The 16,741-nt window shown below is 41.8% G+C and overlaps 2 protein-coding genes across 2 annotated transcripts in view; one reads left to right on the forward strand and one right to left on the reverse strand.

Moving 5' to 3' along the window:
- cpvl (carboxypeptidase vitellogenic like) overlaps positions 1-4,285 on the forward strand; it is a 7,570-nt gene extending 3,285 nt beyond the window's left edge. Inside the window, exons 7-15 of the mRNA XM_019886317.1 lie at positions 31-110; positions 190-256; positions 1,220-1,342; positions 1,413-1,544; positions 2,247-2,345; positions 2,580-2,753; positions 3,558-3,740; positions 3,802-4,144; positions 4,198-4,285. Of these exons, the coding sequence (XP_019741876.1) occupies positions 31-110; positions 190-256; positions 1,220-1,342; positions 1,413-1,544; positions 2,247-2,345; positions 2,580-2,753; positions 3,558-3,740; positions 3,802-3,900 (957 nt within the window). The 3' untranslated portion in view covers positions 3,901-4,144; positions 4,198-4,285. The remainder of the gene's footprint in view (positions 1-30; positions 111-189; positions 257-1,219; positions 1,343-1,412; positions 1,545-2,246; positions 2,346-2,579; positions 2,754-3,557; positions 3,741-3,801; positions 4,145-4,197) is intronic.
- Positions 4,286-4,791: 506 nt separating this feature from the next.
- The window catches only part of creb5b (cAMP responsive element binding protein 5b), a 57,961-nt gene continuing 46,011 nt past the window's right edge, over positions 4,792-16,741 (reverse strand). The window contains exons 8-11 of the mRNA XM_019886315.1: positions 13,192-13,521; positions 10,945-11,172; positions 10,661-10,769; positions 4,792-9,073 (exon numbers count right to left, since the gene is read on the reverse strand). Of these exons, the coding sequence (XP_019741874.1) occupies positions 8,919-9,073; positions 10,661-10,769; positions 10,945-11,172; positions 13,192-13,521 (822 nt within the window). The 3' untranslated portion in view covers positions 4,792-8,918. The remainder of the gene's footprint in view (positions 9,074-10,660; positions 10,770-10,944; positions 11,173-13,191; positions 13,522-16,741) is intronic.

Here is a 16,741-nt window from a genome sequence, read left to right on the forward strand (position 1 = left end):
AAATAGCCTTTTGTTTGTTTTGTGTGTCAGGTCGGAACAGGTTTCAGCTTCACTGACGACGACCGCGGTTTTGCTGAGAATCAGGATGATGTTGGCAGAGATCTGTACAGGTGCAACACTTCCTTCCATTTCTTGCATCACTTTAATACGCTTGCAACTGCAACGTTTCTTATTCTCTTGTTTTCCAAGTGCTTTGGTTCAGTTCTTCCAGCTCTTTCCCGAATACCAGTCCAATGACTTCTATGCCACTGGAGAGGCAAGTCTTTGGCATTTCCTTCGGAAACAAAACATTTGGCTGGCGGTAATAGATGCGATTGTTTGAGCACACTAGCATGTATAGTAGAGTTGTGAGAGTTAGATCTCCTTCGTATAATAATAATAATAAAATTATTTTTAAAAATATATGATAACATTTTGAAATTGTATAGATGAATTTCAACGTTGGCAAACATTGCCTCCAAGATGCGTGCGCATCTTAATGACGTCACTGGTGTGTACATGCGTGCGCATCTTAATGACGTCACTGGTGTGTACAAAGATGAGCATTCTTAATTGCCTCCTCATTCCTCAGTGCACATGTAAGCCAGTGTGGTGGTTGCTGTTGCCGTTTCCGAACGAAGCAGCAGAGGTCGCTGTGGCATGCTGAGGTTGGATTAGACTTCTGCGGAAGGCTTGTTTTCATTGTAGTGAACGTCATTGCGAAGCAAGGGTGAAGAAAAAGATTTCGTATTATGCAACAGGGGGGATTTTCGTTGAGGGCGGAAGCAGAAAAGAGGGAATGGCTTAATGCATGAAGATTTTTTTCACACTAGGGGGTATTTTCGCACATGTAGGTTTTGTTGTAGAGGAGTTTCACTGTATTACGACTCACAAGCGTGTGTTTTCTGCCTCCAAGATGCGCACGCAGCCAGACTTAATGTATGCATATGACACTGATCTATTGGACACAAGAAGGCGTTCTCCAAAATAAATAGTTCTCTCATCCAGTTAGAGTTCAAATTAACTCCTAACATTAAGTTAAATGATATCTAGGAGAGGTAGATGAGCGTAAAGCTCGCAGTAGATGTCTGCCCCACCCCGCTACACTTTAGGGAGAAAAAAAAGGCCTCAAGCCATTGTGAGGAAATGGACTAGTTTTATTGTTGGATTAACATGCACCGCCGCAATGTCTGTCGTTAAACAATAAAATCCATCACGTGTTCTCCGTGTGACTCCGCAGTCCTACGCAGGGAAGTACGTTCCTGCCATCTCTTATTACATCCATAAAAACAACCCCACTGCCAAGGTGAAAATCAACTTCAAGGGCATGGCCATCGGCGACGGCCTATGTGACCCCGAAATGGTCGGTATCCACCGACACGAGTGTCACACGTCATCCGCAGGAAATAATGAAAGATTCTCAAATCTCCCAGATGCTGGGTGGCTACGGTGAGTTTTTGTACCAAACAGGCATGATCGATGAAGTTCAGAAACAGTTCGTCAACAAGCAGACCGACCTGGGCGTGGCGCTCATCCAGCAGCGGAAGTGGGTGGAGGCTTTTAAGGTACACTACAATATCATTTTCAACATTATCACTGAGCGGTGTGGACATATTTCATTCGTTAAACCTGCACATGCAATCAAAGTCTAAAAAATCTTTTGAGGTTTGCATATAGAATATGGATGATCCAAATGTCATGTTTTTGCAGAAGTTCAATTTCATAAGTGAATCTTACATGGATTCAATACACGTTGAAATATTTCACGATTACATATTTTCATTATTTTGTTTACTACTTGAAAGAAAATCTTCTTCTTCTCCTTTCGGCACGTCCCTATTCAGGGGTCGCCACAGCGAGTCAGTAATTTCCATCCGCCCCTGTAAACCGTCCTACCAACTCACATGGTTGTCTTGGCAAAAGTTTTACGCCGGATGCCATTCCTGACGCAACCCTCCCCATTTCTCCGGGCTTGGGACCGGCACTGGGGAACAGTGCACCCCCAGGGGAGGGCACTGCCCCCCAGCGGCTGGGTTACTACTTGAAAGAAAATCAAATTCACTATTTCAAAAAAATTGATTACTGTATTACTTAAAAAAATAAGTTACTTTTGAGAATATATTTTAGGTAGGATATGGCATTCTGGAACATATTCCAGAATTTGTATGAGCGCCACCTTTTGAATGGAACTACTGAAATGAAGTTTTCCACAATATGCTAATGAATTGTGCTGTATTTGCATTCCTCTTTCTGTTCTGTCCTGTCAGGTTTTCGACAGCTTGCTGAATGGCGACCTGGCACAGTACCCTTCCTTCTTCCAGAATGCAACAGGCTGCACCAACTACTACAACTACATGTTATGTCGGGTACTCAGAAATACTACCTTAAAACTCCGTTTACACGTGTCACATTTAGGGCTGAATGCAATTGTGTGAGGCATCCACGTTTACACTCGACTCAAAACAAGAACTGTAGTCATTTCCCATTATCGAAAGAGTAACATAAGTTGTCTTTATAAAGGTAGATTTTTATTTTTAGATACACCTCAGTTGTTCCTAATGAAGCATCCCCTGTATTTCCATCTACATGTTTTACATCAGGAACCTGAAGACCAGGAATACTTTTCCACGTTTGTGACGCTCCCAGAGGTGCGGCGTGCCATCCACGTGGGCAACTTGGAATTCCACGACGGCTCGCAGGTGGAGAAGCACCTGATGCAGGACGTGATGAAGAGCATCAAGCCCTGGCTGGGTGTGCTCATGGACCACTACAAAGTGAGGCTTTTAAACGGAATAACCATTTAGGACATGGAATAGTGTAGCCAAAAATGTGTGCTTAGGAGCGGATGTCATAGTTTAAAAAAAAAAAAACAAATGAAATAACTAAAACAAAAATTGACACATTTTCGCTCATGAAATTAAATAGAAACGAAGATGCTTTTAAAACAATAAAAAGAAACAAAATTACATTTTAAGTTGACAAAACGAAATAAAATGAACTATAATTAGAGCGAAAATGTCCTTTGTTTTCATCGTATGCAGGTAATACATGAATCTTGGAGGTTGATTTTTAAATGTGATTTTAAACGTATTTATTTCATTATTCCCGCACGATCATTAGCCATAAGATGGAAGGTTGAAAACCCGTTTGGTCCTTTCACTGTTTGTTGCGTAGAAGCGTTGTTATCTAGCGGCAGCCAATGCAAAAAAGCTCCATCAGATAATGCTGGTCCAGGGCGACAGCAGTGCTTGTGGCTGAAATTCCAAAATTTAAAAAGCAAAAGTCGAAAACGAAATTAAAATGAACATACTAAAGCAATTAACCCTGCTCAAGAGCCACATTTGTTTTTTGGAAATGGACAAATGGGCCAAGTCACTCATGAATGAGGTAAAAAAAAAAAAACAAAACATCTGTATATAAAATTACGTATTTCAATGTACGATATGGAAAGTAACACACAAAAAAAATCTTACAGGAGTCTTGATAATGTAAATGCTTTGTGGGCCTGATTTAAGAACCTAGCGTGGCCTATTTGGCCCTTCCCCGACTAAAAGACTCTCTGTCCTCCTCACACGCAGGTGTTGATCTACAGCGGTCAGTTGGACGTGATCGTGGCGGCTCCTTTGACCGAGCGGTTCTTGCCCACCGTCAACTGGACCGGAGCGGCCGACTACAAGACGGCGCCGCGCTTTCCCTGGAAGCTTCAGCCTGACGACACGGAGGTGGCCGGTTACGTTAGACAAGTGGGAGAGTTCTACCAGGTGAGCTCTTGACCCACTCCCACCAGTGTGCTAGTGTCAAATGTGACTTCTTATCATGCAGGTCATTATCAGAGGAGGTGGACATATTTTGCCTTACGACCAGCCAGCAAGGTCTTTTGATATGATTGACCGGTTTCTGTCGACACGAGGCTGGATATGACGCATTCACCCGATCGAACTGCAGAGTTGAGTGGATGCAAATCAGGTTCTTATTCAAATTGCTGCTCATCACAACATTGCATTTGAACACGGCATTCTGTTTTTATGCTCTCATTGCCCAATCGTGCCGTCTTCAATGGAATTGGACACTCTCAGTGTTTTTATGAAATCTTATTGATTATTTTAAATGAAGTTGTTCAAAATGCCTTTTGACTTTTTTGTTTTAATCATTGATAGTCAGTTTGGTATACAGGTATAAACAATATAATATAATATATATATATAAGAATAATAGTAGTAAATGTAATGTTTTTTTCATTACCTCCAAAAACTGAATGTTTTTAACTTGAATTGCCATGAAATAAAAGACACTTAAAAAAAAAAAACAAGTCTCTCATAAGTATGATGTAATATCTCGGCAAGGTTTTGTATATAATCTGACAAACTGTTAAGTGTTGTCTTGACAAATACATTTTAGTTACCATAGTAGCCACCAGGGGGCAGTGTGCACAAATAATTTTTCATCATTTCACAAATAAGATGATCCAGTCCTCTATATTATGAATCATCACGGTTTGGAATTGGCATTTGACAAAATTGCCTTGAAACATTGGCTGATTAGGTGTTATTTGAAATACAGTTTTTGTAAAAATGAAAGTCAAACATCAAAGATAATTGATATTTAGGCCCGTTCTTTGTTTCTAATTTTGCACAATTAGTTATGTCAGAAAAACGAATCAAGTTAATGAAGGGAGACCACAATTCTTAAAAAAAAAAAAAAAAGATTGAATTGTTTCGACTATTAATGAGCACTTATGTCGCCAAGACTTTGTCTTGCACTTTTCCGCTTTCCACATCCAGTTATGAAATCAACTCAAGCAAGTCGTTTGGCTGCATGTTGCAGAGCAAGTGCTTTATTTTCAGAATGTAACTGCAGCAATAATGTTGAACATCTGTACAAATGGCCCAAACAAGCCGACATTGGGGACACAGAAAATGTACAAAGTTATGCAGGCGAGGGTCAGGGTCAGTTCATGACATATAAACAACGTAAGCGCTGAAATGAGCCTCGATGTATGACAAAAGGCAACAAGTGCTGTATGCAAACATTATTTACACACATGTGCCACACATGTATTCCCTTCAAAAAGAAAGGTAGTTGCATTACATGTACATGATTATAGAAATCCATAGTCTTATGTACAATATTTATAGTTTCGCACTTAAAATTATACAAGTATTAAGAATCATTCTTGTACACAAGAGAAGGACTCAACTTTTTTTTTTTTGCATATAAAGCAACACATAGCTTCTTTTTTTCTCCTAAATGTTATCAGAGTGCAGGGGTGGGGAACCTACGTCCCGTGGGCCACATTTGGCCCGTGAGAGGATTTGATACCATGCAAAACCAAATAAAATCTAACGTAATTGTTTCTTTCAAAATAAAGGTCCACAAATGCTCGCAATGTATAAGAATGAACACTTGTATCGCATGTTTTTAGTATTTGCCCTGAGGACTGAAACTCGAGAGGTTCCCCACCCATCGTGACATCTTCCTTGTGATTCCAGTTGAAACATCAACATACAGGGGCTTGATTTGGAATGGTCTCATCCAGGGATTCTCAAAATGTTTGTGTCCAGGGACCCCTGACAGGAAATAAATGTTCCAAGGAGCCTCTCATATAGTCTTTGCAGGAACAAAGATGTATTGACGGGAAGAATATAGTTTTTTATGCGATAAATTCCTAATGGGATGACATTAAAGTCAAAGTTCAACGAAGACAAAGTTATATTTTTAACAATTGAATTTCATAACGACACGTTTATTCCTGACATGTTGCACCGTGTCAGGGGGCCACGTCGCGGGTGCGGTTTCCTTCAGGGGGTCATTATGACTGTGGACCCAAATCACATGTATGGTTGCCTCATATTACATCTACACAACAAATTGTTCAATAATTAATTCTCAAGTCAGAGGCCGGTAAGAACTGTTTGTTCTAATATTATTACACTTATTTTAACCCTTTCAGCGGTTACTACAGTGGACAGCTTACCATGTTATCAGGTTACAGGGTGCATGAAAGGGTTAAAAGGGGGATTGGGAATGAAAAGAATGCTTGCAATAGCTCCACATTTGTAAACGTGAAGACAATTTGCAATTTCGCTCATTATTTTCCGGACCCCCAAACTGCAACTTCTGGGCCACGGCCAGTTTGAGAACCACTGGTGGAATCATCATCAAGAATTGGGAAATTCAAAGGTGAAATAAAGCCCTTCTCTCAGGAAAAATAAACCAAAACTTCCCTACTGCATACATAGAAAAAAAACCTCCTGCAAAATGTTAAGACGTGAGGTGAGATAGTAACAGGAATTTTGCAAATAAATGTCCTTCAATGGATTAGAAAGCCAAAGATGTTTCTCGCTGGTGTATTTAAAAAAAGGGGAAGGGGTCACTGAGCATGACTTGGTTTCATATGGCTATTCTACCCTCTGGCACTGCAGAGGACAAAGTGCATAGACAGCTCTGCTTGACTGTACTGTACAACACAGTGCTTTAAGAGAGCTCACGTCGACATTCCTGGTCACAAAGTGGAAGAAAAGTTCCCGTTTCCTCTGAAGGGGGGCGCGTACAGTATGTCGCCATTGAGTTAAAGGCAAGAAAAAGGCCTGAGAAAGATGAAGGAAGATCCTGTTATGAATCACGAAGAAGAAATTCAAGACAAACGCCAATAAGAGGCAAAAACTATCAATAGCGTCATGAGGCTGAAATAGATATGAGTGAAGATGAAGAAAATAAGCGAAGTACATTGGGACATTTGGGAAATCATTGGCATCAACTGCTCCTCTTTCAGAAATACAAAATCAAACCAGTTATGCATGACAGAGGTGCTCCCTTACGCGGACATGCCCTTTATTTTCCATATGCGGATTTCATCCGGCCTTCTATGCCAAGTGTAAGAATGAATACAACCTCAGAGGAGTAGGAGCATATTTCAAAAAAAAAATTAGAAAAAGTGCTCATTATTTGTAATAATACATATTAGTTTGATCGTTGCATCATATTTTGTCATAAATTTCTCATGGCCCTCAAAAGGACTTTGTAAAAACTGTTTGGAAAACCTTTCCCCACCCTCGAGTTAAAGCTTCGGGTGGTCCCGGAGAAGATTGTTGTGACTCTCAAGCTGCCTCGCCGCCATCACAGTGTTTTAAAACAGTTTGCGGACATTTTTTTTTTTTAACATGATCCACAGAGTGCTGTATTGCTTATCCCTTGAGCACTATGCTATTACCATCACAATGTTGATATGATTCTTTAAGACTGGCAGTAATGAGGTTAACCGTCTCAAAGGGAAGGAAAGGATGATAAGCTACAGCCCATAAAGATGATTTATTTAGTACCGTCGCATGATCCAGATTTAGATTTAGATTCAGAAGTACAACTGCACAATGACAGACGTGTTTGCCTATTGACAGCAGTGGATTTGAAACAATAGATTTTACCCAAAATATGGCATTCACCTTTCAGGAATAACAGCTATTCTACGTATAGTAGAATGCATCCTGCTATCTTTGCTTTTGTCTTATAGTGTCATTGCGACGGATTTTGTGTTGGGGTTTATAGACAATTCTATCCCCTTGTCCCGATATAGACATATTCTACATAAAATGGCTGGACCGCCTCAACGTTAAATAACATGCAGTGGTGCCTTGACTTACAAGTTCACGGAAATGCCATCAATCGACTCAAACCCTTCTTTGTGTGTTTTCTAGTGTACGCTAGCCACCAGGGGGAGGTATAAGACAGAGAAACAGACAAAGACAGTGACTCAGAAAGCTGCATTATTAGCGTTTGCGCTCGGAGGATAAAGAATATACGCCCATGAGTATTGTTACATCGTCTACACGTGTTGCTGCACTGTTAGTGTAAGTGTTAATATCTGTTGCTTGAAGGATTAGGATGGTTGCTACTGGTGAGCCCGTCTATGGCATCTTGCATCGTGTGTTTGCATTAACATAGCAGACTTTCTTATGTGGTTGGTTTAAATACACCAAATGTAATTTTATTAATTTTAAGTTCAGTTTGACGGTAAACCTGGACTCAGAGTGGCAAGAAACAGCTTGAAGCCTCATTTTTGCAAGAATTGTTTACTATCTGCCATCGTGTTGCGTGCTGTGAAGTGAGTGGAGTTCGCTGTGGCCGTCTCACACAAATTTTTGCTTATGAATAAAAGCAAAAAAAAAAAAAATCAGCTAAGCGACATCCGGGAAAAAAATCGGCAGTTGTGTCACTCCTAAACCAAGGCACCATTAGGCAAATCTATCATCCAATCACATATTGGCGGTTTTCATATCCACTGTGGTGGTGTCTACAGGCAAATCAAAGAATGTCATTTCCGAAATACTTCTGGACCTAGAGGTACTTAACAAACCATCCGAAGCTTTTCCCAGGAGGATTTCGTAGCCTTTTGTACAAAAAAAAAAAAAAAAAAAGTGTAAAATTCCAATTCAAACAAACAAGAGGTCAATTCTGGAACGAATTGTCTTCTATGTTATAGGTTCCACTATAAAATGAGTTTCATTCTAGTTTCCTACTAAATACTTGTGAGAACATGTTAGGTACCCACATAGAAAACGATTAACTCATGACCCAGACCATCGGTCAAAAAGAGAAACTTTAAGAGATGAAAGCCTCCAGTCTCTTCCCTCTTTTTCCAGGAACGCTTTGGTCCATTTTGTACCGCTACAATTGGGGGGGATACCAACGCTACCAGCATAACTCAAAAGCAAATGTAATTAAAAATAAAATAAAATAGGCAACATACCATCAAACGTACACATTATAGGGTCTATAAAAATACATATCATGGCTACTGTAAAAAGAACAGCCTTGGAGGCCTTTGAGGTTTTTCTTGATTTTTTTTTTTTTTAGGGGGGGGAGCTGTAGAGCCTCAGAAAGCAGAGGTGTGTGGGAGTGGGCACGGGGGGTTACCACCAGGGATGTACAGTCTTTCTGCTTCCCTAGTGGATGGAGTTGATGTCTGTTCGGCTGTTGGCTTGTCCGTGCACACTGCTGCCCCCTACGGTCGTGGTGGACGTGGTGATGGTGTTGTGCTGAATGACCTGCTGCTGCGTGCAAGTTGGAGATGGACTTCCTGCCGGACTGCTATCTGGACCTGAGGACACATCGCTGGGATGGTAAATGACCTTCAGATTACGGGCCGACCGATTAATAACTCTTTTAAAATCGTCAAAAATCTGCTTGTTTTTTTTTTGTTTGTTTTTTTTTGTTTTTGCTGATTTTTCTTTTTGTTTTACACAGACAAAGATAATGATATTCAAGCATTCATCCACCCCCCAAAAATAGCCAGATTTTTCTCTCTGTCGTAAAGTTAACGAAATACTGGACAAAATAATATAAAACAGTCAAATGTAACTCAGATATTTATGATAAAATGTGCTTTTTTTGTTTTCTCCTCCCTTTCCACTGCACGCTGCCAGTAAGCCACACAAACCTCGTTAGCTAGTCTGCTCACCTGGGTGCACAGGGGCGTCGAAGCAGCAATTCGCCATTATTCACGACTCAAGCTCACGCTTTCTCAGCTTGTTCTTCTACTCTCATGCAAGACTCGCTCGGACTTTCTTGAGCCCTCTTTGGATTTTTGTTTTTGACTAGAATATTTTCTTCACAACTGGTTAGCATATCGGCCTCACGGTGCAGAGGTGCAGGGTTCGATTCCGGCTCCAGCCTTCCTGTGTGGAGTTTGCATGTTCTCCCCGGGCCTGCGTGGGTTTTCTCCGGGTACTCCGAAGACAGCTGGGCTCCAGCACACCCCACGACCCTCATGAGGATAAGCGGTTTCGAAAATTGAGGGCCAGAGCTGGAAATTGAACCGTGCATGTCTGCACTGTGAGGCAGACACGCTAACCAGTCGACAACCGGGGACCCCATGGAAATAACACTTTTGCATAATTTATTAGAGAATGGGCAATTCCAAAAATCAATAAAACTTCTGCTTTAACGACAGTGCAGTGTTTTGTCTCCTTGATGTGGCCCCAGTGGATTGTGTAACTTTTATTGTCCAGGCACCGGAACTTTCTCGCTATTCTCATTTTTATTTATTTATTTATTTATTTTTTTAGTCTCACCACTCAAAAAGCAATGACGGAAGAAATGCTTTTTTTGCAAGTGTAAATGCCATCGCGAGCTGGACCACATGCTCTCATGGGACATATTTTACATGTCACCATAGAACGTAGGTTGCACATACACACCTCTAGCCAAAGAAAGATAGATTTTAAACAACATAAAATCACCACAAATGCCTCCCCGGCCTAAAATAACCCATGAATAGATAACACATGCCAGCTGAATTATGATCACATTTAAGTGGACATGTGTGGACAACGTAAGACTCATTGATGAACGTCTCGCCCAGTCTGGGAGGAGGTTCTTTTCTTTACAAAAGAAACATTCAGTCAGGACGGATATGAGCCTGGTTTTCCTCGCTGGAACCACACAGGGGAGGCTCGCTCTCCTAATTATGTCTCGTATCGCTATCAAAGGGAGCGGTTCTGATGTCACACTGGGAAACAAAATGCAGCTCATGACGTATTTGTCACGTCGGGTTTCAGAGGTGCGATTTTTTTTTTTCTTTTTGTTTCTGACAAAATAAAACATCTCCACAGCAGTGCTATCAACACTGTCGGGCCAAGTGTGCGTTTGCTGCGAGTTTGTGTGTGTTCGTGTTTGAGTGACTCACTGAGGTAACCTTGGGACTCTTTTTGCATAGTGGTGATGGGGCAGTCCTTGTGTGTTAGGAGGAGCTGCTTGAGCTGAGTCACTTCATTCTTTAGCATTGTCACTTCATTCTGTAATTAAAAAAAATACACAGAATCATAATTTCAGCTGCATTGGGTCTGCAGAAAAGTCAATGGACAGACCGTGTATAATGACGATATTCAAGGATTTTAATGTTCCATGTAAAATTCCAAGAACGACTTTGAAAGTGAAATAACACATGTTGCTTTAGGTTCATATTTATACCTGAAGCTGCATGTTGGTCTGCGTAAGTTCTTCTGCTTTCTTCTCTAACGACATCACCCACACTTTCCTCTTTTGTCTGCATCGCGTCGCCGCCGCTCGATTTCGTTCCAGAAACTTCCGCCGCCGTTCGTCCGGATCTTCGTCCACAACTCGCCTGCGCCGGCCGCCGCTCGGGGGCGGGGAATGAAGTGTCTGCGTTGGCTGCATATGTTGGGTGGCAGGAGACATCTGAAACACGGAGGGGAGGGGGAGGGGGTGTATTAATCATAACCCAGCTCTCTAATGAGACAGTTTACGTCTGCCAACTTGCAACCACAGACGCGATCTTTGTGACACACCTGGAAAACATCCAGACACCTGACTGCAGCAGCCACCCTGCTGCTCTCCAAACACAAACAAGCGTCCATACATTAGCCCCCAAAGCTATTTCAAGTGTGCCAACTGCCCTCAAAACAACATCTGGTTCAACGAGTGTGTGACTGGGCTGATTCACCGAGCTGCCTACCGAGAGGTGTCAGGCACTTTTCCACCACCCACTTCCACTCAGACTAACAGCGGCAGACGCAAGTGCGTGGACGGACAGAGCATGACATATACTTGGCAAGGTCAACTGTTTGCAGCTTCGACCATTACCGTTTCTTGATGAGAAGCATGGAAAGCACAAGCGGCTTTAATGCATGCCAAGCATACATCAAAAGTGTTGTTTTAATGCATAAATGGAGCATTTGGAGCTTCGGTGACTCGTACCATTTGATGTTGTGACCGTCTATCATCCAACAATGGAAGGACGCAGTGACCTAATTGAAGTTATGATGAATGTCATGAGCCATACATGCGTACTGCAAGCACGTGTATTTGCGGTCGGAAGTTTGCCACGGTTCGCTCTTTGCAAACGGGTGTGGAACAAAGTTTCCACAGAACAAAACTACAATCATTAACATTCATTGACTGACCTCTTCCCTGCAGCTGACTATGCTAAAAGGATAAGAATAAGACAAGCAGTTCGATGACAGTAAGGTTGCAACAATTACACATTAAAAAAAAAAAAAAAGGCCAAAGTGTAAACAGAAGCGAAAAATATATACAGTAGATCCCACCTGTCTATGTGTGGAGTTTGGTTGCTCATGTGAAATCATGTATGCAATAAACGTGTCACAGCAGAGTGAAAACGGAATTTGTCTTCAAGGATTAAATTGCTTTCAGAATATGAGAAATTCATATTCTATTCTATTCTAGTAAAACAAAACAATTAAAAATGCTGTTCTTGGAAATGTAATGTTATGAGAATAAATGCAAAATTAAAAGCATTGGCACATCTTAATAAATGACATATTTTTTAGGGCTGGGTGGAATGCTTGAAAAGTGTATCACAACATAAATATATCATCAGTATTCAGTACGCAAAATGACCAGGTTGGGGGTTTCCTCCTGATTTTTCTTTTTAATCCGTATTGTATTGAGTTGCTATTGATGTTGATCAGGTGGTTATCGCGATAGGAGAGGAAAGTACCTGCTATCTAGGTACAGTACAGACCAAGGTTATTGTAGTAAAAGAAAATGAAATAAGTATTCATTCATTCATTCATTTTCTGATCCGCTTTATCCTCACAAGGGTCGCGGGGGTTGCTGGAGCCTATCCCAGCTGGAGACACCCTGAACCGGTTGCCAACACACAGAGACGAACAACCATCCACGCTCCCACTCACACCTAGGGACAATTTTGACTGTTTAATTAGCCTCCCATGCATGTTTTTGGAATGTGGGAGGAAACCGGAGTACCCGGAGAAAACCCACAGAACATGCAAACTCTACACAGGAAGGCCGGAGCCAGGATCAAACCCACGACCTCTGCACTGTGAGGTCGACGCGCTAACCACTGGACCACCGGAATTGTAATTTACTTTACTTTATTACACAACACTTATTGTGACCTTTTTTATCTTGCACTCAACAAATACTCTCTATATATAAAAAACTAACATTAATACCAAAACTAAGAAAAACTAAAGGAAGAAGTTTCAAAAATGATAAAAACAACAAAATATTTCAAACAAATTAAAACTAACTGGATTAAAAAAAGTCAAAATGAAATCAAAACTAACTAATGAAAAATGTAAAATTATTATAACTCTGGCACAAGAGAAAATGTGGCGCTTTAAGCGCTCGATACAATACTACTCCAATGCAGTAGGTGGTAGTGCACATTCAAAGACGGCTGTACCAAACTGAAGTATGAGAATGTCTTACCTGCGAAGCAGAATGCATCTGAGGGTGTGGCGAGGTCTGGTGTGGGTGCCCGGGATGCAGGTGGGCATTGTGGGAGTTATGATGTGGATTGTGTCCCTGCGGGTGATGGTGGCCGCCCTGGCCATGGCCCTGGCTGTGGTGGTGATGGCCGTGGTGCTGGTACGTGTGGGGAGGGGCTTGGAGATGCTGGTGCGGGTGTGAGTGCGAGTGCATGTGATGGTGGTTGCCTTGCTCTTGCCGTGACGACATCATCTCCATCATGTGACCCATGGAGTTCATGTTTCCGTTGGCGAGGGCGCCGGGGTGGTGTGAAAGTGCAGCTTTCAGCCTCTGAGTGCAAAGAAGGACCACAAAGTTGATGGAACAGATTTTCAGTAGAGATCCGCATAAAAAGCAATTCGTCCATAATTTGGTCACTGTGGAATTGACTGCAAATTAATCGCGTCTTGAAACCATTCATGCAAAATGGAGTGTAGTACTTGGCTGAAAGCAAAGGGGGCACTGTTGAGTTAACCCATGCAACTTCATAGTCAGAAGAAGAACAACATGATGTCAGATACAGCACTTCAAAACATTCAGAGATTCATTGCACCGTTCAATGCCGTGGGAATAACTTATTTTTGAACGTTTCAACCTACATTTTCCTCACCTCTTCGAACCCGTTGTAACCTGTAGAAAGTGAAACTTAACTTCAATATATGTACATGTAAGATTTACCCATCATTGCTGTTGTAGTCGACATTTATCATCAAGTAAAAAGTGTGAATTAAAGAAAACGACCCTATTTTGTCATCAGGAGTATTACCTCTCAAATAAATCATCTCAATGCTTTTAATGTAATTGAAAAGAACATTAATCAACATTTAATGTTGTTTACCACTGTTTACCATATCTTAAAGTCTTATTTGTCATGTCATTCTCCACTCGATCTCTACTGCTCCTTCCTTACTGTTTTCGGTTCCATACATTAGGCATCACAGTGAAAAAGATTGAAACCTTTGGTAGTTTTGATCAAAAGCCGTTTGTTTTCCTCTCGCCTTTTCTTGGCCACACCATTGGGATGAGTCACATAGCACCAACAAGTTCGTTTCGCCACCCTGCTCCTGAATCAAGTCTGCAGTTGCACAGCAAGAAGGTGGAATAGTCCATTGCATAAGAAAGGCGCATTTAAAACAGTCATGATAGATTAAGCATTCTGATGTTTTTAAGTTTGTGTATTACAAGTAAGACTCAAACAACAATAATTGCGAAATCAAAGAAAACGTCCTTCATGTGTTTTTATTTTTTGGGGGGATGTTTGAGGGCCTCTGGAAATCATGTGGCTTCAGGCGATTGCCCGTGTTTGCCTAAAGGTAAGCACGCCTGAAGGAAAGTAAATAGCGTTAGCATACAGGCTAGTCAAGTAATGCAAGCATTTCAGGATCTGTATGATTTTCACTGTCTTTATGTTTGCTGAGCTAAGTGGTATTAACATGCTTACTTTCTTTTTCTCAACAAGCTGCAGCCCACTTTAGCTCCTTCTTTTTTAGTGTCACGGAGCGTTTCATGTCAAGAGGTTAAGCTGGGCCTGGACTCAACAATGACATTTGAAAATATTGAAGAGAAAAAAATCTTCAACAGTCCATACACGGCAACTCGTGCAGCCTAAAAAAAAAATAAATGGATATCCAAATGATTTGTTGATAATTTTCCTCATCGTCATCAAGGATTTTGTCTTTCGCCCATCCCCACGTTCCCCAAAAGTAAATCATCAAGTCTTAAAGGAACTGATATGTTTTATCTTGCTGAATACTAACAGTTATGATGGCTTCATGCACTGACTAGATAAACTGATGAATAGCTCCATAAATCCATATGTCTGGGGAACAAATCAAAGCACTTAGTCTGTCCTCTGTCTCCCCTTCAGTCCTGTCATTCCCCCTTTTTACATTCCCTGATTGGCCATTCCACATCTTGCCTCTTCATATTCTTAATAACCTCCCACTCTTTGTGTGTGTGTGTGTGTGTGTGTGTGTGTGTGTGTGTGTGTGTGTGTGTGTGTGTGTGTTTATGAGATGAGCTCTCTGGCAAGGTGTGCGAGTTTCAGACTGTTGACCGAGCAGGAGGCTTGTTGCCTTAAGCGTGTGGACTACTTAGCCGTGACAGACGTTGCGGTTCTTCTCTCTTCATTCTTTAGGTGTTCTTATGTTGTTTGTGTTTACCCGCTTCACTTTCCCTCGAGAGGTTATTTTTTTTCTGGGCATGGCATGAAGACAAGATAATCCACAAACATACAAGTGGCCAGTCTGCCACAAGGGTTCAAATGTCGACATCATCCAAAAAAAAAAAAAAAAAAAAAGAAAAATGTCCGCCTCTCATTCATGACATTCACATAAGCGGTGTTCACAAGTAACAGGTCAGAGCTGTTTAGTCTAATGTGTTGCATAAATGCATTTACATTTGGTTTGATTTATGGTTTTGGAAATAAAAGTGAGCAAAGGAAAGCCTTCGACACAAGGCTACTGCCGTGGATCCCACACTTTTCATTTCGGAACTCCCTTCCCCCTTCCTCCCAGCTGCTGTCAGTAAGTCCATGGAGCGTCCAGGGCTCCATATCTTTTAACAACCTCTACATTCACGATTCCCACAGGGAACGTCATCCAGCTGGTCTGGATCACAATACTTAGACACGACCGGAGCACTCCATCAGCTCGCCCTCTCCTCTCTCACACCATCCATGAATGGAAAGCTTTTTACCAGACGACAAAAACAAGTCCTCTACTACCGTCCATTCTTTTCGGACCTTGATTTGGAGCTGCATTCCCGCAATCCCCAAATATATGTTCGTATCTATTCTAGAGAAACCGGAATTATGAAATGATGACCTTGTCAAGCCTGTTTTAGGTGAGCATGGTCTCAGTTTGCCATACGAGACATGCCTGAAATAGTGACACAGACCTCACATTGTTTTGTTTTGTTTTTTTTGTTTTTTTTCTTTTGCTATTTCGCTTCCATCTAAGTCTGATCCTAAAATTCAGCCGCTGGTAGCCGCTTTGACCGCAGCCTGAACAGGTCAACGCTCACAGGAGGAGGAACAACTCCGCCGTGTTGTGACCACCGGGGTTAAAATACCACAGAGGCCATGCTAACACACAGCATGCAGCCTCAGGCCTGCAGCTGTCCTGCCATCCGCATATTCAACGAGAACAGTTTGTTGTAACACATGGAGAGGAATGGTGGGATAACAAGACTCAGGACTCAAAACAACGTCAAATCAATCGATCATGCAGCCAAGACAGAAAATGGATTATAGCAGGCTTACAGACATCCATCATGTTCCTCGGTGTCGACGGAGACATCGCCCGCCTATCACGGGATGAATTCTGAGGGCGACAGCCCTCACACAACACATTCACTTCACCCTTCAACTTGTCACTCAGCACCCGGGAGGTGAGCCCCGCCTCTCTTGTTTTAGAGGAAAACCAATCAGACCCAACTGCAAGCCTCTGAGTCACGTCAAGTTATCACAAGGAAAAACATAAAATGGCTATCATGCACATGGGGGGGGGGG

The sequence above is a fragment of the Hippocampus comes genome, unplaced genomic scaffold (assembly GCF_001891065.2).
Source record: "Hippocampus comes isolate QL1 unplaced genomic scaffold, H_comes_QL1_v1.1 scaffold335, whole genome shotgun sequence".
In the NCBI taxonomy this organism is placed as follows: Eukaryota; Metazoa; Chordata; class Actinopteri; order Syngnathiformes; family Syngnathidae; genus Hippocampus; species Hippocampus comes.